The sequence below is a fragment of the Bemisia tabaci genome, chromosome 7, assembly GCF_918797505.1.
Source record: "Bemisia tabaci chromosome 7, PGI_BMITA_v3".
Lineage (NCBI taxonomy): Eukaryota > Metazoa > Arthropoda > Insecta > Hemiptera > Aleyrodidae > Bemisia > Bemisia tabaci.
The window spans coordinates 50123058-50144256 of record NC_092799.1 but is presented as its reverse complement, the minus strand read 5'-3'; the positions used below and the strand labels follow the sequence as shown (position 1 = coordinate 50144256).

General features: G+C 41.7%; 2 protein-coding genes across 2 annotated transcripts; both read left to right on the top strand.

The window, feature by feature from the left end:
- Nucleotides 1–3120: 3120 nt before the first annotated feature.
- Nucleotides 3121–8839, top strand: LOC140225012 (squalene--hopene cyclase-like). The gene is made up of 2 exons (XM_072302363.1): nt 3121–3168; nt 7990–8839. Exon 2 carries the CDS (start codon nt 8036–8038, stop codon nt 8837–8839), a length of 804 nt encoding a protein of 267 aa, XP_072158464.1. The 5' UTR covers nt 3121–3168; nt 7990–8035.
- Nucleotides 8840–9260: 421 nt separating this feature from the next.
- On the top strand, nt 9261–10496 carry LOC140225154 (probable squalene--hopene cyclase). The gene has a single exon (XM_072302931.1). It carries the CDS (start codon nt 9261–9263, stop codon nt 10494–10496), a length of 1236 nt encoding a protein of 411 aa, XP_072159032.1.
- The last annotated feature ends 10703 nt before the right edge of the window (nt 10497–21199 follow it).

The window sequence follows — 21199 nt, the reverse complement described above, 5'->3', positions numbered from 1 at the left end:
TAACATTTCATTTAAAATATGAGTTACGATAACAACACCTCATTCTCTCTTAATTTCCTCTGACGCGAAATAGATGCTTAAAGCGTTGCGGCGCGGCAGGCAACCAGCGTGACACGCGCATAGGCGCCTGCAAATCTAACGGGATACTTCAAACGTTGCGCAATGCGTGAAGTATCCCGTTTGAAGTTTCCTGTTTCCTGTCCGAGTTTAAACATTGGTCAGCATTCTAAAGGAAGAGGGGAATTATAACGATTTTGAATCAGAGGGATAAGTCGTAATTTCAATTACGGGCCCTTACTTTAATGGCGATGATTCAAGTAGTTTTTGAATAACTGACGATTCCTGCCAATTCCCATAGTTTGGTTACACTACAGTTTTTAGCCCTTATGCGAGTTGTTGTCTCCTAATGAAAAACTTGAAAAAAAGAACAAGAAAAATTACATGTCTAGTCTCGGAAATGTTTTGAAGGAAATATTGGTAGTGAATCCCAAGTTTCATCACGAATTTAAAATTCTCTTTTGAATATGCTTAAAATAATGGGCAGTGGTCTGGTGTGTTATTATTAATCATTTTCCCGTTCCCCTCCTTGCCTCTTATAAACACGGAAAAAACGAGCTTAGGGTTGGGACCTACATGTTAGTGCTGGACACTAACGAGGGTTAGGTCAAATGGAGCCACCAAGTCAGAGGAGTGCTGGGCACTAAACAGCTCGAGGCTGGGTCACTAAGGAAGAAGTAGTGTCAAGCCCTAAAGTGACTTTGGAGCGAGCGTAAAATATGAAACGCCTCCGCCTGGGATCGAGCTCGGGTTGCGCCGGTGGAAGACCAGCGCGTTACCACCAGACTATGGTGACTCCGACGTCCCTTGGGTGAATTTACACCTGTTAAGCGCAACTACGTCTCGCGGCATCTGATTAGCACTACTCATGTTCAGTGCTCACCTGTACTGCCTTCCGGTGTTGAGCTGTACAGCGCTTAGACGCCAGCCCCCAACTACTCCCCACTAAACGGCCAGTAGTGCTCAACACTAGTCTTGTTTTTTCCGTGAAGCCTCCTAATAATACGTATGGTCTCACTGCCATGTGATATGATCAAGGGAGGCTCTAATAATGCTCAGTTTTTCCTGTTATTTTTTCTCACGACGACCTTGACATTGACAGAGTAATGCTTTCACTTTTGATAAGGACCAACTACATAATTTCAGATATTTTCTTTCGAACAGTCATGCTCCATCCAATTATCTAAGAGCACAGATCAAGTTTACATGTGAGCTGAATTTCATGCAGCCTCAAGACAGCAAACCTTTAATTTAATTCAATGCAATCTTTATCGTGCAAATTCACTTGGCGCAACGACCGTATCATGAAATAAAATTCTTAGAAATTTGTGTCGTGACGAGTACTCAATTGCACAAATAAAGGATTAACAGCAATAATGAACATCTTTGTGTCATTTCTACTTTCCACATATTGATGACCAAAGTGCGAAACCACATGTCTCTAATGCGATGTTTCCAAATTTTCAATTCTATTTTATTTTCTTCAAGAGAAACGAGTCAACTTTATATCTTTAAATTTACATGGAATACTCTGTTAGTGGCGAGGAAAAATCAAGGACTTTTTAAAAACATTTCAGTATCTAGTTTGCCAAAGGAGAACAAAGGCAAGGCTGTAACGTCGCAAACGGAGATACATGATTTCGCACTTCTAACATCGTTCAGTCATTTCGTCGCTTAGCTCTCATGAGGGCGTAACTACAAATTGAGATGAGCGATGAGCCCGGAAAAGCATTGAGTAGTATAGACGACAGGGTTCATTGCACAGTACAGTTATGCCCTTATGTCATGGAGGGCGACGAATTTTCAGAGTGGCTAAGGGAAGTCAATCCAGCAATGTTCACAGAGAGGCGACGTCGGAAAATCCCTTCAGGCATCTCTGTGATTTGTAGTTCCACAAGGAAAATTAAGGGGCCTTTTTTTGACTTCCGGGCCGCATCCCCCCCTTCTCAAAAAAAATTAAAGGGGTCCAAATATTATGGACTGCAGTTGACCGTAAGTTCGGTTAACAACATAGCCTCCAAATTTGACAACAAATTGGACACACAATGCTTTAAATTAAGCTGTCTGCAAAAGGAGCTTTTTATGACAAGACACACTCGTAAATCCTTCCGAGTGCCGGCTCTTTAGTTAGCAATCAATCATCAATCGTGTACAGGGCAAAACATTTGTTGGATCCGTGGACCGAGTGATTTTGTCGCCAGCGCGCCGATCTTTGAAATTGATAGACAAAGCTATAGACAAAGAAGAGAAAAGGAATATGGTGGGATCCTATTGGTGGAAACGGGTGGCTGCAATGGACGAAGGAGGTAAGTAATAGACCAACTAACGGCAAGCGACAAGAGACCCAACGGTTAGTCCATAATTTTCCCTCTTGGTCTATAAGAACCACTAGTCGCAACCAATGGGATCGCTCCATACTCCCTATGTCTTCTTTGTCTATAAATTTGTCTATCAATTTCAATAATCAGTCTGCTGGTCGTGACATTTATTTTTAAGGCATTTTTCACGAATGAAGAATTTCCGGTTTACAGTTTTCAAGCCGTATTTCTTAGTACCCGCGGTGCCTTCACAGTAGAGCACCGCGAATAATCTTGACTCTATATCATATTTGCTTAATACATATAATTATCTACGCATGTAAAAAAAAAGTTTGAAGACGACCAGTTTTGTCACATTTCTCTCGACACAATCGGATCATAGATTAGCAGTTGAAAAAATATGTAATCGTGTTCTTAGTAGCCTAACCGATCTGTTAATTATAGCAATAATTGAGGTTTTCCTGGGATTTGATGCTAATGAAAACTTTAACCGAACTGCATCCAATAATACTGGTCAAATGACATGATTTTGTTTAATGCACGATCCTTTAATCTCAAAATGAAAAATCCACATTGATTAATGTAATTAAACTGGCAACGGTGGCGACCTACTTGGTCCAGGCACGAAGCAACGTTCTCAGACAGGGATTTTCTGTTATCACTTTCCTTTTAGCTAACTCATCGATTCACTATTATGAATGCACGTGCTTTTTTGCCCATGACAGACTACTCCGTCAACAGCTGACTCCAAGACCCTATAGTGTTCAAGTGAGGTCCGCAGGAGAAAAACCAAGTGAGTGACTTCTTGTGTAAAAATTTAGCCAATTTTTTTTTTTTTTTTTTTTTTTTTTTTTTTTTCATTATTTTTCAATCATTTTTTCCCCCGAGGGACATCATGTGTAACACCTTCGCAGAGAACGCCGCACTGAATTTCTCATAAATCAATGATTCGAAAAAGCTGGGCGAGCTTCTTTATCATCCCTACTAATGCCAATACCGATCAGGATCAGGTGATCAGTATTAATAAAGCACGATCCAAGTAGATTCTTTGTTATGATATGATACCATTATTTCAATTTTGCTCAGTTTAAAGTTCGACCCATTTCGTATGAAACCTGGATTCCGGACTCTCGTGCGAGGTGCGGCCCAAAAAAAGCCCTTAAGCTCTCTTTTCAGAGGGAGTGGAATGGGACTGTATGCACTATTCAATTAGTGGTTTTTTATTTATGTGTACTGTGAAAGGAATCCTTCGCCACAGAAATTTCGGGTAAAATATATTTCAGTGGCGTGGCGTGAATTGCGATCTATCGATTGTTATGCCGTTTAAACCTATGGTAAAGAATCGATTATTAAGGTGTTTGCTGCAAACACCCTGTATATTGATCTTTTCCACATATTTAAATGACAGCTCAATCGATATATCGCAAAGCACACCAAGCCACTGATATATATTTGATATTTTGCGCCATGAATCTCACCTGGCAACTTCAGGGGGGAAAAATTGGAGAGGAAAAAACCCATCAAAAGCTTCGGTATGAATTTCAACATAATTTTCTGGGAAGCGACATTGGCACACAAAGCAAGATACAAATCTCGAATTTACGAAATACCATTGTGCTGCATGTAATCTCCATAGGCATCATCTCATTTGGGTAAATCCTGCTTTCTCTAACTTTTCTGTCAGAAAAAGCCACTGTATTTAATAGGTACTTAATGCGTTACTTAAGCTATATAGGTACTCAGAGATCTGAAAACAAAACTTTAGCAGCATGAATTTCCCCCTTTAGCAGATTTTACTATTCATAATTATCCATTTGTAGATAATTTTTCCAGTCAGGAATTTTCTGCAGAATGTGCTCTTATAAAAACAAAAACTTTTACCGTCTTCAACTCTGATCATGACCTGCCAATCCATCATTTAATATTTGGATTTTAACAATCATTAATAACACTAGATTACATGTTTTGATGCTAAATATATAAACGTTGAGAAATAAGAGATACGTTGTCGTGGAGTGAATAAAGAACGCAATTAGAAATTTCTCTTTTAAAGTAATTTTTCATTTTTTGTGAGAGGCCCCACCATCCAACTAACGTGACATATAGTGTCACCCACCTCCCCTCCATCTACATAAAATTTTTCCTCCCCCTCTCTTGCTACTAGTTCTGGCCACAGTGTTGTTCGGCCTTCAACACAGCAATTTTCCACCATTTGCCGATTAGGTATTTTCCTTCATAGATAACACGCTTTCATAAAAGAACGCTGCACCGCGCTAAGTTTTTTCCTCTTATTATTCAACGATCGGAGTTTGGAAGCGGTGACATTCATAATCCATAATTTCGATTTTACAGACGGCGAGTTAATGTCTTTTTCTATACCATTTTTTATCTTCTGCTTATGCTGAAACTTCGGGAATTATTTTTGAGTCTCGTTCAAAAATTTGAAGAATACTTTTTTCACTCCACCTTTCGCCTACGCCGGCCACTGTTTCACCCATTTACCGTGTTATGTCTTGCTGCGGAGGTCTTGAAACAGAGCACATCGCGAGAGGTTTAGTAATATTGAATGAATTTCTGACCGAAAATTTGGAGGAAGCAGAATGAACACGCAGATGGTGTAGAATTATTGATATTTATCCTTGTTATTTTTGTGGTATAGGCTAGAAAATATATTCAAGAATTTGCTTGATGTTATCAACGTAATCTGAACTGATTGTGAGGATGAATAGTTACTTTTGACGATTTACACCAGCTTTGACTCCAAAATATTTTTCATGGTTCAACCTTAAAATATATACTTTTAAGTAATCAGCTTTTAATAATGCGCTACGGTCAATTTATGACCTAAAAGGAAATTTAAAAAGGGTCGAAACTTTTTAATTAACTCATGAAGACTTTTTTAACACAAACACACTGCCACTGACTACACTGATTTTCATACACCTTCAGACAACCGCTCTTCTTAATTTTGAGCAATCGGCAGAAAACAAGAAGAAAAAACCTAATCGGCAGAGGGAAGGAGGGTTCACAGGTGTAATTTTGAGGGCTCCATAATTTTAATAGTAAGTTTTCCTCTACGAAATGGTATTGCTAAAACAAACAAAAAACCATATTTGCTTGATGAACTACTCGATCGTTATGCATTTCTGGCAATCTGCAATATTGTAAGAGATGTAATTCAAAAGTGGTACTGCGCTCGGGGCCTTTATCGCTGTCTCCCTCGATTTGATATTTTTTTCTGGATCGACCGAAGGGTATAACATTTCCTGACATTCCATGATGTGTATTATGTGTAAACGCACGATCGGACTGGCTCGCATCTGAGGGCGTAGACCCTTAACTGGTTAAAAAGGCGGAATGTGATATTTCCTGGTAGGGTATCTACCCCCCGTAGAGAGTGGTTCAGAAAATTTTGGCAAAGCAGCGCAAGTTTACGCTATATATTCAGGTTCAAAATTTATTAATTTTATTGAGTAAAAATTGCAGAATTGAACGTATTGAATTAACCGACTGACTTCTAAAATTAAAAAAAAAAAAAAAAAATATAAAAAATTGAAGCCACTAGACGCATCCAAGCACCATTATTTCCACAAGAACCGATCTAGTGCTGCGGTTTACATGAGCTTAACACTTGGGTCTGCAAATCCGCCCTAAAAGAAAATCACACAAGAACCTGAAAAAAGAAGAAACAACGAGTATCAACACAGCCGAAGGTAGGAGATATGTGTTCGGGCCTCTTTTTTACCTTTTCTCCCGAATCTGAGCGACACCTCAGTGACAGCTTATAGCAGAGCATTGAGAGCTCACGTTTCGCGTCATCGCACCTTCAATTTTTCAGATGCAGCACGGACGTCCATCAAGTACGAATAGTTGTATCTCTGCGCCGTTGTAAACGCGCATCTTTCCCTCGCTGTATTTCCATATTGTGTTTGTTTCCGTTTGTCTTATTCGTGATGGTGCCTCAAACTAATAGCATAGAGGAGAGCAATATGAGTTTACGACTCACGCCATAGCGTCTTAATTTTTTCATACGGAATGTGGACATCAATCTTGCGCGAACAGTTGTATCGCGTTTACTATTTAAATGTCGTGAAAGCGCATCCTTTCCCTCGCTTTATTTTCATACTGTGTCTGCTTGCGTTCGTTTTATTCGTAATGGTGGTTCAAGTACTACGTGAGTAACACAGGCGAAGGTAGGAGAGATGCATTCGGGTCCCTTTTTAAAATTTTGTCCCCCAATCTGAGGGACACCTAATTGACAGCGAACAGCAGAGCATTGAGAGCGCAAGCTTCTCGTCATCGCGCCTTCAATTTTTCAGATGCAGCACGGACGTCCATCGAATACGAATAGTTGTATCTCTGCGCCGTCGGGCATGTTTGCCCGAGATATGCTATGGTATGTCCAAACCAATAGTCATTTTGAAATATGTTTAAAGGTCTCTCAAGAGTCTATAGAGAGTGAGCATGTGTAAAAATCGAACCGACCATCGCTTCTAAGGGAGTTACACATAGCGAATGAAAGAGGGGGATGATGAAGCGCATGTATGTCAACGAAACGGTGAAAATTTCACAGAAAAGTGTTTACGCTTCAGAAAGTAGTTCTTGAACCTCCATTCATGACTATCATGCGTAAAAGCACCTTTCTTTACTCCTAACTCTCACTTCTTCCGTTCATTTTAGAAATTTGCCGCATACATTCTCGGTCGTAATTTTTTTCTCTTCTTATTTTGCTACTTGTTAGAGTGGCTTGTTTTCGGCGCGCCAAGAGGGCGTATCTGCCAATGGCAGATTGACCTTATGGCCAGCCCGAGCCTGTGTAAATGTGTAGGGTGATAGGCCGAAAAGGTTCCATGACATCTCTTTCTCCACTAATTTGGTTGTCGACACCGATGATATAATTCTCACATAGACGAGGAAAAAATGCGTCTTACGAACGACGGGAAATTTGTGATAAGAAGTGAATATTCAACTCTTTTGATGTACTTATCGTGATTTCCGTGCTATTTTACCCTTGAAAGTCTATTGATAAGGAAAACACCCGAAAAAAATGATTATTGGAATCTGTAAATGGCTGAAGTCGAGAAATGTGTCTCTCTTTAGCAGTGTTTAAAAATCTCCGATTTTGATTTTTCCCCAAAAGAACACAAACCAAAATATCTCTTTGAAAATTTCGGTGAATATTTTTGAAAAATATGGAAAATTTACGAGTATAGTTCAGATAACTCATTGCTTATTTTGCTCTTAAATAAGAAAACATATACGAAGATTTGCAACAACGCAATCAGAGATACGCATCTTTAATTAAGCCATCTCTCATGTGTAACAAAACCTCTCAGGGGCAATTTAGTCACCAGTTACAACTCAACGTTAGAAGCGCCGTCATCATAATCAAATAATTTAACAAAATAAAATAAAATAAAAACTGGAAAAAAACAAAGAGGCTCCACCCGACACAATGGCCAAGTGTCATTAGTGGGTGTATTTTTTTGGTTTTTTGTGTTTCTGTTATATGTTTATAAGCTTTATTGTATGTATACCTACCTATTTGTACTAAAAAGAAACTAAATCGAAATATTTGAAATAATTGAATCATGTTTTCATTTCTGTCCCACAGGTCTAGCAAGAAGTCGCAACAGGAAGAAACCATCGGAGCCGACACAATGGCACCCTGTACAAGAACCGAAACAATCGTCGAGTACCCTAATTTATTAAGTGACCCGGATGCGCTGGAGGCGCACTTGAAACAAGCCACAGATGCAATCCTGGCCCTGCAGAAAGAAGAAGGCTTCTGGGAATGGGACTTCGAATCAGACGCAACCTACGCCGCAGAATACATATTCACAGTCCGCTTCCTTGGCGAAACACCAAACGTCGAGCTTGAACAGAAGATGGGGTGCTATCTCCGTCGAATCCAACTCCCGGACGGAGGATGGCCGGTCTTCGCCAACGGCCCGACGTCGGTCAACTCCAGTGTGATGGGCTACCTGGCCCTGAAGATGATCGGCGACTCGCCAGAGGAGGAGCACATGCTACGGGCTCGCAAGGCGATCATGGCAGCAGGCGGAGCCGAGGCCTCCAACAAATTCATACGTATCCGGCTCGCACTGCAAGGCATCATCCCCTGGGACGCGATACCTCTCATACCCGTCGAGATCATGTTCCTGCCGCAGTGGTTCCCGTTCCACTTGTCGAAGGTGGCGTGTTGGTCCCGTACCGTCATCGTGCCATTGGCGGTCCTCAGCGCCACGCGGGCGGTCGGGAAACCGCACGGCGTCCGCATCGACGAACTGTTCAACGGACCACCTGAGAGAGTCGCATTGCCGCCGCGGGGACCCCACCACAGCATCGTCATGCACTCCTTCTTCAGCGCCATGAACACTGCCCTGCTAAAGCCGGCTCCAGACTACGCGGCATTCGCCGAATATTACTCGCCGAATACCGAATATTTGGCAAGTCCCGCGTAGTCTGGATGGAACATTCGCGTCCACTTGGCTCGTGTTGACGCGAGGCGAGTCACTCGGCTCGGTATTCGCCCCAACCCGCTAAAAGTCGGTTTTTGTGACACGAGTCAAAGGGATCGCGAGTGCGAAGCCGAGCGTCCATCGCGACATCGGGGTACCATCCAGACTACTCGTCCTCACTCGCCGAATGTTCGCTATAGGTTTTGTAGGAAGGGGGCGAAGAGGTGCAGCGTTTTCCAGTGATTTTTCTTCACTTGGCGAACATTCGTTATTTGCCAAATGACGAGCCAAGTACGACTTTCACGAGTAGTGTGGCGCTGTACACTCGTGGAAACGCTCGAATCTGCCCGTCGCTTCTCGAACCCCGAATATTCGTTACTCGGCTCGGCACTCGGCGAATGCCGCGTAGTCTGGAGCCGGCTTAATGGTCCAGCCATACATACCTTCGGGCCTACGCCAAAGAGCGATCGACAAGGCAGTAGCGTGGCTGGAGGAGCGCATTCGTCCAGGGGAAGGCCTCTACGGTGCCTCCTTCAATTCCATCAACGCCTTGCTCTTGTTCGCTGCTCTCGGTTACCCGGCCACCCACCCCACCCGCGTCATCTTACGAGACTTCATCGAGTCGCTGGTCCTCGTACGTGAGAAGGAGGCATATTTGCAGGTTGTTAGGTCACCGATGTGGGATACGACGATCGTAGCGCATGCCCTCCTCGAAACGCAGGAACCCCACGCCAAGAAGGCGGCCATGCGCGGTCTGGAGTGGTTGCGCCCGAAGCAGATCCTTGACGTGCGGGGCGATTGGACCTACACCCGACCCCACTTGCTCCCGGGCGGCTGGCCGTTCCAGTTCGGGAACTCGGTCTACCCGGACATCGACGACACGGTGGTGACCGTCATGGCCATGCACCGCGCGGACCCGGAGGCCTTCGCGGAGGCGATCAAGCGCGGGCGCGACTGGGCGATCGGCATGCAGAGCCACAACGGCGGGTGGGGCACCTACGACGCCGACAACGACCACCACTGGCTCAACCAGATCCCTTTCGCCGACCACGGGTTCCTCATCGACGATCAGACCGCCGACGTGACCGGGAGGTGTATCTCGTTGCTCGGGCAATTGGGCGAGCTGCCGGCGACGAGCGAGGCAGCGCGTCGTGGGATGGAGTTCGTCCTGAGGAAGCAAGAACCCGATGGGAAATGGTGGTGTCAGTGGGGACTGAACTACACCCATGGAGCTTGGAGTGCTTTGAGTGGGCTGAATGCTATTGGTATGTCGCATGACGATCCGAGGGTTAAGCTTGCGGTGGAGTTTCTTGTTTCTGTGCAGAACGAGGATGGTGGTTGGGGGGAGGATGGGATTACTTACGAGCGGGGGTGCTACGTGACGGCCCCCAGCGCCCCCACGCAGACTGCGTGGGCCTTGTTGGCGCTGATGGCTGGTGGCGCGGTGCGTCATCCTGCGGTGGCACGTGGTGTTGAATGGTTGCTCCGGACACAGTGCGATCACGGGCTCTGGGAGGAAGAAAGCTACCAGGGGGCATGTGCCCCGAGTCTTCCGTTCCTTCGTTACCATGGTTACTGCAAGTACTTCCCCCTGTGGGCGTTGGCCCGGTATCGAAATTTGAAACGGGATGGTGTAACTCGCGTGTCCCTCGGGTTGTGAAGATGTCCTAGACTCAGCTTACGAACATTGATCGAGACGTCACGCACTGAAAAAAAATTCTCGGCGTTTTAACCAAGGTCCGTTGGTACCTTTACCATCTCACTTTTTTTACCAATTATTGGTAATTTTACCAAGACAGGCTGGTAAGCTTACCTAAAAACCGGTATTTTTACTGTTTTTTTAAGGTAAGAATACCACTTTTATTGGTAATCAATTCCCGGTAACTTTGCCATTTTATCTCGGTAATTCTACCACAGTCGATAAAAAATATTGGTATTTTTACCAAGGTCCAGTAAAATTACCGAGAAAGTTCAATAATTTTACCGAGATTTCTTGGTAAAAATACCAATTCCATAAATGGTAATTTTACCAAGAAAAAACTGGGATAAAATAGAACCCCGAATTCTTGGTAATTTTACCCTTTTCTAAGTAAATACACCGATATTTTTTTTTCAGTGCGGTCAAGTGATTTGTATCACACGTCATGAATCTTATTCGATCATCCATGAGAACGAAGACCTCAGAGGACAACTTTGATGGATACAGTCGAAAAAAGCCCACCACTTGTAATGTTGCAATTTACTGTATAGTTTCTCATTTTGCCGGGAAAAACTAACGTGCAGGTTTTTTTTTTTTCAAATTTTTTTTCAAAACTTGTCAATGTTTTTTTCACGAAGGCAAGGACTGTTGAAGAAAATTTCAACGAGATGTTTCAATTTGATTACTGTGGTCTGGACCATGAAAACTTGTTGATTAGGTGTGATGTCGCTATCTTACGCGAGGTATTTTTTACGAGGCTATTTGCTCAACCCTGATAAGTTGGCAAGAGTAAGGCAATTGTTTCCTTCGACTAAAAAATTGCACTTTTGCCCTTTTTGCAAATTGCTTCTTTCCAAGATATTTAGCGCTCAGAATTGTTCGTGATAAGAATTTGCATCAGAAACTCTGCCGAAAACAGGTGAAAAACCGGGGAAAACTCGGGAATTTGTATGTTTTAAACATTTGATAAGTCAGGGAATATTTAAATCCAAGAAATCTTTGCCCTATATTCATGCAACGACGACGTATGATTGCAATGAGTGAACGGCTCAATTGTTAAAAGCACGAAATAAACGTATCTACCTACCTACCGCACTTTGTTACTGAAAGCAAAATAAATTGAAGGAGCTCTGGATTTTTAAATGGCTAGGTCTGGATGCAACTTTACGTGTTCTCGGGAAGTATGTGTTGTATACCCAGAAAATTGCAGGCGCTCTGCTTTTCTTGGGTTCATTGTACGGCTGTAGTAATATTACCCAAGGGTTTTGTACGTTGCATTTACCATGAAATCCTTAAAATTTGGATGAGTCGTGTATGACCATGTCAGCGTTGTAAATTAGTGCACATTGCGGACATTTTCTGGTAGTAATTTGCGGGATTGACACCTGCGATGCCTTTGTGTAAATGTTTTTATTGGAAAATTTGCAACATTTAGCAACGCTGATATGGTGCAACACGGCTTATTCGAACTCGGAGGTCTGCAAGACAAACGCGATTGTAAATGCAACTTACAAAACCCTCGAAATTTAACAACCTCAGCCATTCCTTGCACCCAAGAAGATCAGAGCGCCTGCAATTTCTTGTGTATGCAACGGGGGACATCCTGAGAACACGTAGAGTTGCATCCAGACCTGGCCTTATAGAAAACCAAAGCACGTCTTCAATTTTTCGGTTATGATAACAAAATGAAGGTGTCACTTAATGCATTCATATGCCATCATTGCATGAAAATAGGGTGCTTTAAGGATTTAATCAAATTGAAAAAAAAAAGACAAGAAGAAACATCCAACATGAATATGTTGGAAAAGCGTGCCGAAGAACTGAAATCTAGTGTGTGCACTATTTCCATTTCAACGAGATGTGTATAAATTAGTACTCTCTGCAAATTGGGGAGGAATTATTGATTTGATACCGTTGAATGTAAATACATTTTATTGAAAATACATTTTATTGAGTAAAGAAAGTAACATAATTATATTGGATGAACAAAGAAAATAACATCATAAATCATTTAACTGAATTGGTTCATTCAGAATTTCAAATTAAAGTTTGGAAATTGTTCAGTTTGTTGCGTCATGTTGGAGATTGCTCAGTTTGCAGCAGCAGAGTATGGAGTTTACTCTGTTTAATGAGTCAAACTTTGTCTTTTCTCTTTTCTTCGATTGATTTGTATTAAAATGAGACTTTAAGGTATCTTTTCTGGAAATAAAAAAAAAAAAAAACGTGACACCAAAAAAAAAAAAAAAAAAAAAAAAAAAAATGCAACTTACACTCAGAGAATCAACAAGGGAACCTAACCTCCAAAACTCTGTCTTCCAATTGGTCGAATTGGAGATTGCTCACTTCGCTGCAGTTGTAACTATGGAGATGCAGCCAACTTGGGTTTAACCGCTTTTGAAAAGACGCTGATTCGCTAAATAGTTATGGCGGCATTTAAACTTCTAATTTAAATCCTCCGAGCGTAGAAAAGCTTATTTGACGTACCTATGAAAGAAAATAATACGGTTTCCACGGGAAAATGTTCTCAAGGGTTTCCAGTAACAGGATAATTCGGTTTCTCGATGAATGACCTTCAGGGCTTGACACTATAACGGTTCAAAAACGGAAGAACGGATCCGACGGAAAAAAAATTCGGACCGCCCCTTGAAAAGCATTGGTCGATCGGTGTGCTGTACTACAGTACATCCGAGTGATTTCAAAAAGCGAGCCCTATAGGCACGCTTAAAATAAGTAATTAAAATACAAGGGTTGAATCGCAGGTACATTGGCTCACTCCGACGACTCAGTCTCTTTTTCTGTGGTCGGTTACATTTGTTGGTAAATATTTCAGATTTTCAAAACCTCATGACAGCAGTGCACTTGTAGTTTACATTCATTGCAATTGCAATCGCCTTGAAATCTGAATTTTCTGGGATGACATTACGGTTGACACTTTAGGTGTATATTCTCACGATATACTTGGCGTAAGTTAAAATTTTATATTAGCCTGGCCATATTTTATGATAAGGAAACCTTGAAAGGTTTCAGTGTTGTAAAAATGAATGTAAATATTGTATTTTTATATTAAAATCGAATGGTACCTTTCAAATTTGTTAATCAGTTAATTTTATTGGTCTAATTTATTTGTGTTTCTTGTCACACAGTTAATGATTGCAGTGAACTTTAAAGAAGAAAGTTCCGAAGAATGATAAACCTATTGCTTAAATTATTACTTTTTTTACTCGAAAAGTTTAAATAATCAGCCATGGAACCATAATTTTATTCCACATGTAATTGACCAAAATTCCATGTTTGATGTACCAATAAGCGAGCAAAATATCTTGGGAGTTTGTACGGTAAAACAATACAAATGCGTACCTGAAAATTTAGAGACGATTTCGCTATGACTGTCTAGAGTTGGTCATAAAAAATATTTTTGACTTTAAAAAAGTCCAGGAACTCATAGTTCATCAATATAATTCCTAAAGGATCTCTTACTAATTTAATTTCTCTCATTGCTTCAAAATCGTAGGTAACATCTTTTACTAGCTTTTGATTCTTGTTGTCATAATTTTACACTGCAGCAATCTTCATTCAAATCGTGAATGTTGAATAGCATTTGGAGAAAATAATCACTGTAAGTCTCCTCGCAGGATGTGGTTTCATTTTAAGAGAACAAGGTATGGTTAACTGGGCAGTTTGTTATGTGAAGGTGAGTATAGTTCACAATCTTTGAAATTGAACATAAGTTAATAAATTATAAAAGAAGTAAAGCTCATCGAAATTAGCCCAGTGGCGAGTCATGAATGATCGTTTATCGGTAATCCCCCATTTGAAGCTGTGATAAAGAATCGATTATTAGGGTGTCTTTTCATCAAAATTAGCCCAATGGCGAGGCGTGAATGATCAATTATTGATATTTCCCCATTTTAAGCTATGGTAAAGAATCGATGATTAAGGTGTTTATTGCGAACACCCTGTAAATCGATTCTTTTCCATAGATTTAAATGTCAGATAAATCGATGTATCGCAAAGCACGCCGAGCCACTGCGTCTGCATTATTTCTCAGCTTACTAACTTTGAATCTCGTCCTAGGCAGATCAGCAAAAATGCAATCGATGAAGTAAAAAATAACGAACAGTGCTTTTTCTCTATGAAGGGAAGAAAAATCGAGAGAAAAAAAAATGAAGACGAATAAAGACCGACTACGCCGCAATAAAACTGAGCGTAGACAATAATGGCCCATCAATGGGCTAATTGAAAACATCAACTTTTTTGCGGGGCCCATTGAGGGTCGAACCGCGACCTGTTCGGTTGCCAAATCTAATAAAAAACTCCTCGTGCATACCTTTAAAATCTCGAGGCCCCATGCGAGTTCGCACCCCTGCCAGCTTGCGCAAGGGGTGCTTCAGTGCGCATTGGTGGCCATTCTACCGCATCGATATGCTAAATTGAGATTAAATGATTCAACAATTCTTTCCTCCCCCGGCCAGGACCACCCTCCCTCTCCCCCTCCCCTCATCAGCAGCTGACTGTTCCCACTACACAAATCCGACTAGTTGTCCGCGTAAGGGTTGCCATTTTTCCCGTGTATGTAAAATATTAATTTCATCCTTGTAGGAAAATATACGGGGTGTGGCAACTTTGATCTCTGTTTTGTCACCCCGCTCCCCCTGACGTGGAGAACAGCTTGCATTGATTCAGAGATCATCTACACGCCGCACCACTATTTTCAGGCTTAAATCAAGATAACTTGCCCTCTATTGTCAGGGGGAAAGCCTCAGCGACCCTGACGAGCTTTCTGTTTTTTTATTCTTACTTATACTTTACTTATTTATTTTCGTATTCATACTTGACTTGCATTTTGAAAATGAGGAAAAAATGACAAAGGAAGGTTAGTTTTTACAAGTATCAAGGCGCAACTTTACTGGATGATCGATATTCCCTCAAGGAGAAGGCTCTCTCCCTCGTGAAAGTGCGAAATTTTCAACTTTTTTTGTAGTATCATTTTAGAGGGCGGCGAGATCTTACGCTCATTGTTATTTAAATTTTTTTAGAAGGACAATATCTAATTGACTATTTACGTATTATTTTCAAGGAATTTGTTTGAGGTTAATAACTAGTGATAGTACGTACTTACTATATTTGTGCAAGCTAATACAATATTTACGTGGTTGAGCGGTCATGCGTTACTGTTGCTTTACGGTAACGTATGACGTTTATGTTATTTGTCAGCATGTGCCGGTAATAATTTTATCAAACAAAAGCTGTCTCTTCATGCTATTTTCTTACGAGTTATGTGCAGATTATGGTAAAATTTGTAGGTAATACTTGCCTTTGGAACGAGTGACATTGTGATCAGCGCCACATAACATTGGAGTCGGTGTGACCTGATTCAAACTGAAATCAGTGCAATCAACAGAGACGGTAGTTTCGATACAAGTCAGTTCAGTGTTCAATGAAAAATATTACACTTTGCAACTAGGAACTAATATTTGTGGCCCCTTTCAGAAGCAACGTCTGTTCCATTTGTTTCCCCATGCAGATAGGTGCTTTGATGGACAAGCCGGAAATATTTGCAAAATGTAGTTTAAACGAGAGTCAGTCTTAAAGCAAGAATTGATCAGAACTGATTTCATGAGCAATAACCTGCAATTCTGCAAGACTGACAAATGTCAATAATGTTGCAAAGTATTATTATTCGTGCTTCATATCCTTTTTCTTTGATTTGATCCTGAATGTTCAAAATTTGAATGGTTAAAGTAAATTCTCAAAATTGACCTTGCCGATTCAGTCCGGTTTCAATTTTTCAAAAAATCTTAAAATAAATTCGAGTAAGAGTCCATTCATAAAATACGCAACACTTCACGTGATAGGGTCAAGTTAAAGTCACGCAATTTTGTTCATGATAAGGAAATCAAAAAATGCAAAATTTCGCGTTACACTTATTATTTAGCGTTACATTTTACGAACGGTCCCTTGCATTATCAAGCGTTAGGTAAGTTGCTTCTTGAGGTGTTTTCAGGCGTGACGTCCTAAGGCAAGTGCTACTGACCTAACCCTTAATGATGTTGTATCTTATTAAGTTTACTTAAAACATGATAATTCCGATTTGTGCATAGTTTTTTTCGAAGGTACACGTGCGCTTCAACTCAATACTCTGTCCAGTCGACGGTTCACATTTTTGTTCGATGTGAATTTTTCTCGACGGACACACCTGTACTCTACACACGCCGTCGTGTTTCATAAAAAAGAAAAAAAAAAGATGGTCCTCAATGATACCGCAGATTCGGGTTTTGATTGGCTCGGCGTGAAAAGGCGATTACAAATCAGGATCCGCGTCGAAGTGGGTCAAAAGGGTAATGAAGCTGTTTCGTGTTCAAGGGGCGTGTGGCCCAGCCGCGTGCCGCAGGGGGAGGGGGAGGGGGAGGGGCGGTGGAGGTGGTGTCGGGACAAGTGTTTGGGGGGTGAGCGGTGGTTCAATGACTGGATGTCAAGTCAACAGGTGTATGAAACTCAAAGCGCCGCTCCAAAGTCCCCTGTGTCTCCCCTCCCCCTCCCCGCTCACTCTGCACCGCGATACGCTATTGCGAAGGGTTTGATGTCTGAAAGGGCCGCTGCGGGCCTCTGGACCGAACCGGGCCCTTCCAAGGTTGTCAGTTTGTAGATTATTTTTCCTAATAGCCTTTTTGAATTTTTTCTTTTAATCTTTTAAAATTAGTTTATGGATAAGCTCATCCTTAGGAAAAAGGATTGTAACTGCAGAAGATACATTTTTCAATGGAGCATTTTTTTTTTTTTTTTTTAAAATAAGTAGAAGCTGTATCCGAGCTTTTGCCGAAAAATACTCCAGTGCAAATTATTTCGCAAATGTGCAGATGGTTCTGTTCCAATGGATGTGTATACTATATTTTAATCCCGCATTTTGAGCCTAAGAAATGAATGATTCACTTATAAATAGCTGTGTTTTAAACTTAAATTTTTTATTTGCAAAATTTAAACCATCATTAAATGGTTTTCGAAGTTTGTTCCTTGTTTGTCTTTGTGCAAATATGTTTCTTAAATGCATACTCTCTGCAACTCAATTTTTAGTTTTCTATTATAAAGGTCCCTTTCCTCGTGGATGTACACAAATGATGGTACTTCTAGTCCTCTTTACGGATTAGTGTGATTATGTTGGACTCAGTCTAGCAATAGGAAAAATTATCATCAAAATAAAAAAAGCTAACATAATTTTCGAAAATACGATTTTTTTTTTTTCAAACGTAGATTTGAGAGAAAATCATAATCATAGTTATCTTCCCTGACTTCAGCTAATACTGGAACGACATTCTGAATTTTGGTTATTGAATGAGAAAGAAGAAAATTTGCGAATTTTGACAGGAAAAGACGGAAGGATAGGCAAAACGTGACTGCAATGCACAGTGGATCGAGTCAATAGGAGAGGTCGGACAAATTTTGAAAACTTCAAACGCTTATAACTCCGTTTATAAACAACTTAGAGGTTCTAATAGTGGTTCTATTGTTTTCCTCGTGAAGTTTTCTTCTTAAACCACCCCTTAAAATTTAAAATGTGACGAGATAAACACCAAAATTTGCAGTTTTAGTCAAAAATGTCATGTCCGACCGCTCTAATTGACTCGATCGACCGTGCGACGCCTGAATACAACTATTAGTGCTCGACGACTGTCCGTATTGCATGCACAAAAACTGAAGGGGCACTGGTTGACTCCATGTGATCAAGCCATCCACCACTGCATGCCGACGCCGTGAACTCTCGATATACAACTATTCGCGCTTCGTAACTGTCGGTGTTGTATGCGCAAAACTGAAGGCGCACTGATTTACTCCGTTTGATCACACTAACGCGACCGTAACGCAATGCCTGGATACGACTATTTGTTTTATCCTCGTCGCGTCTATTAGGTAAAATAAATTTAAGAAATTAAGACGCTTTGGCCGCAGTACATGATCATTTCTGCTGCAACGTTTACAGCCCAATGCCTCGTCGGCGTATTAAAGTTAAGGGTTGTGCTGTTCTCCCATAATAATTAGCACAACGTTGCCTGATGATTGAGGGTATCTAAGAGAGCTGACTTTTATGGCGCTATACTTTTTTCCACAGCAATCTGAGTGACTGCGCGATTTGCAACGCTATAAGTACACTGCCGCTGCCATATCTGAATGATGTTCCGAATGTATTCGTTTAATAGAGAATTTGCTCGCAAATTTTTAATTGATTCGTCTAAGAGTGCTTTGGCAGCTTGTTGTCGCAGAGCCCCCGTTTAAACACGGAATTTATCAATTTATCAAATTGTAAACTTGTGCAAATTCTCCATTAAAATCGGCAACTCCGTGTGTATGGAACGTAACTTTCCGAGGCACCGGCACCGGGGCTTTCAAGACCTACGATCGGGGGTCCTTTGCGCATTCATGTTCTTCAAAAGGGAAAAAGTCTTTTCCATCGATGAGTTCAGAAACGCATAAGAATATAAGCGCTTCTGAGCTCAAATGATATAACAGGGAGAGTATGGACAACTCGATTTATGTAGCTCCTAGGGCCCAAAAAGGCGACAACGTGAAAAACGAAAATCACTAGAAAAGTGCCGCTGCCAACCTATGCATTTGGAAGATTACTCAACATGGAGGACAGTGCATTAAAAACCAGCGTCTTCAAGGATTAAAACTTTGAAACTGAGAAAATGTAAGCGAAATCAAAGTTTTATACGTGCTCTTATATTTTTTGATCGGTGTAAATCGTCGAAATGTGAAAATTTGTACCACTGGATAATTCGAGCTCATAGGTTGGCTCTCCTTTTGGACCCCAAGAGCTACATGACCTCCAAAATTTCGAGTCGTCCATACTCTCCCTATGAAGGTACTCTAACACACCCTCTCCTCCAGTGTTCGAAACTCACAGGCGCCAACGCGCCAAATGCGCCTAAAAAATCGGCCATGGCGCCTAAAATATGAAGGCTCTGCGCCAACGTGGCCCCGAAAAATTTCCCCTTAAAAATCTGAATTTTCATATTGGGTGATTGTTCGAAATTTTCAACACCACAAGTGAAAGCTTTTTCTATTCTTCACGATTTCATCATTTGCGTTTCTGTCTTCCCCAAGTTACAGCTACTTACTAGTTCTGTTACGAAAACAGCTTGCGTCTAACTTTTCACTAAATCCGCCGTAATATATAGGCAACAAGTCAATTTGGCCCCTAAAAAATCTTCAATGGCACCTAACAATCGGGCTTGATGCGCCACATGGCTCCTAAAACTCAAAGGTGAGTTTTCAACACTGCTCTCCTTTATGAAACAGGGTTCATTTACCGCTCACTCGGCAACATGGGTCCCCTTGGGGTGAGCTTGGCATCGGCCCGTGGCCCCTCCGTGGGACTGCGCACGTGACGTTAGTGTCTCTGTTGATACAGCTTTGGAGTCCCTCCCCCTGCACCCTGCGCCCTTCACCCTCCGATCGGCCCGCGTAGATGCGCGCATTCATCACTAGGCCACTTACCGCTTCATTATAGCGGGCGGATCTCTTGATTGTTGGATGTTGGCGCGGTGGTGTGGCTAATGGACCGATGACATGATACTCGGCACACTCCGCTGCACCTGCCCGGGGCCCTGGGCAGGGGGTGGGTGGTGAAGGGGGGGGGGTGTCGCCGACTCCCTGAAAAGTGCACGGAAAAAATCTGCGCCGCGCCGGTGCAATTTGATCCGGGAGCGATCGGTCCTTCGATGCACTTGGTTTGCATTAGGATAGAGGAGGAAGGAGGTGGGTGGTGCTTGGTCATAGAGGAGGTGCGCTGTTGAAGTCAACTGAGGGGATTGGAGGACAAGGCGCATAAGTGTAGTTTTTGCTGTTTCAATTCATGTTTGAAGGTTCGAAATTATATGAATCCTGATGGCGGGAAGGAAGTTCAAAGCTGACTTTTTCAAGCTTAAAAATATGAATTTGAGTGAGAATTTTTCTTAGAATATGAATTTAGACTAGTTTTACTTAAAATCATTAACATCTCAATTTTTTCAAAAACTGCACTAAAGCGCCTTGGCCTCCAAGCCCCTCGACTGAGGTTCATATGTTTGGTTACTTTTTCTTTGGGTTACTCTGACCAAATCTTTTGAACAAATTTTTGGGTTGAAAATTTGCAACTTCGTTAAAACTGGTCAGTGAGGTATGACTCAGATTTGGGAGAAAAATTGAAAAACGAGGCCGTATTGCGTCTCTCCTGTTTCCGGCTGTGTTGCTCCCCTATCTCTTAGAGCGCCACTACAAATAAGACAAACCGACGGGGTAAGTTCGCAATCACACATCTCATTTGCGGTGTCTAGAAATCTCCGCCTTTGTGTTATTTTTTTAAAGGAGAGCAAATTGACATCATTCATTGAAATTTTTGCAGAAGTTTCCTCGCACAGAGAAGAAAAATCACGGCAGTTTTAAAGAATTGTCGCAGAGTAGTTTTTCGTTTAAAAAATAAAGTATGACTCAGGAGGTCTGCAACGTCGCAAACTGAGTTATGTGATTGCCGAGTTACGCCGTCGAAACAATACCAACACAATGTGGAATTAGAGTGAAGGAAAGGACGCGCGTTGTAGACGGCGCAGAGATACAACTATTCATGCTCGATGGATGTCTGTGCTGCATCTGCAAAATTGAAGGCGCGATGGCGTGAGGCGTGAGCTCGC

Bases quoted from the DNA above. Each gene is read 5' to 3' on its own strand.
- LOC140225012 (XM_072302363.1), top strand. From the start codon at position 8,036: ATGGCACCCTGTACAAGAACCGAAACAATCGTCGAGTACCCTAATTTA.
- LOC140225154 (XM_072302931.1), top strand. From the start codon at position 9,261: ATGGTCCAGCCATACATACCTTCGGGCCTACGCCAAAGAGCGATCGAC.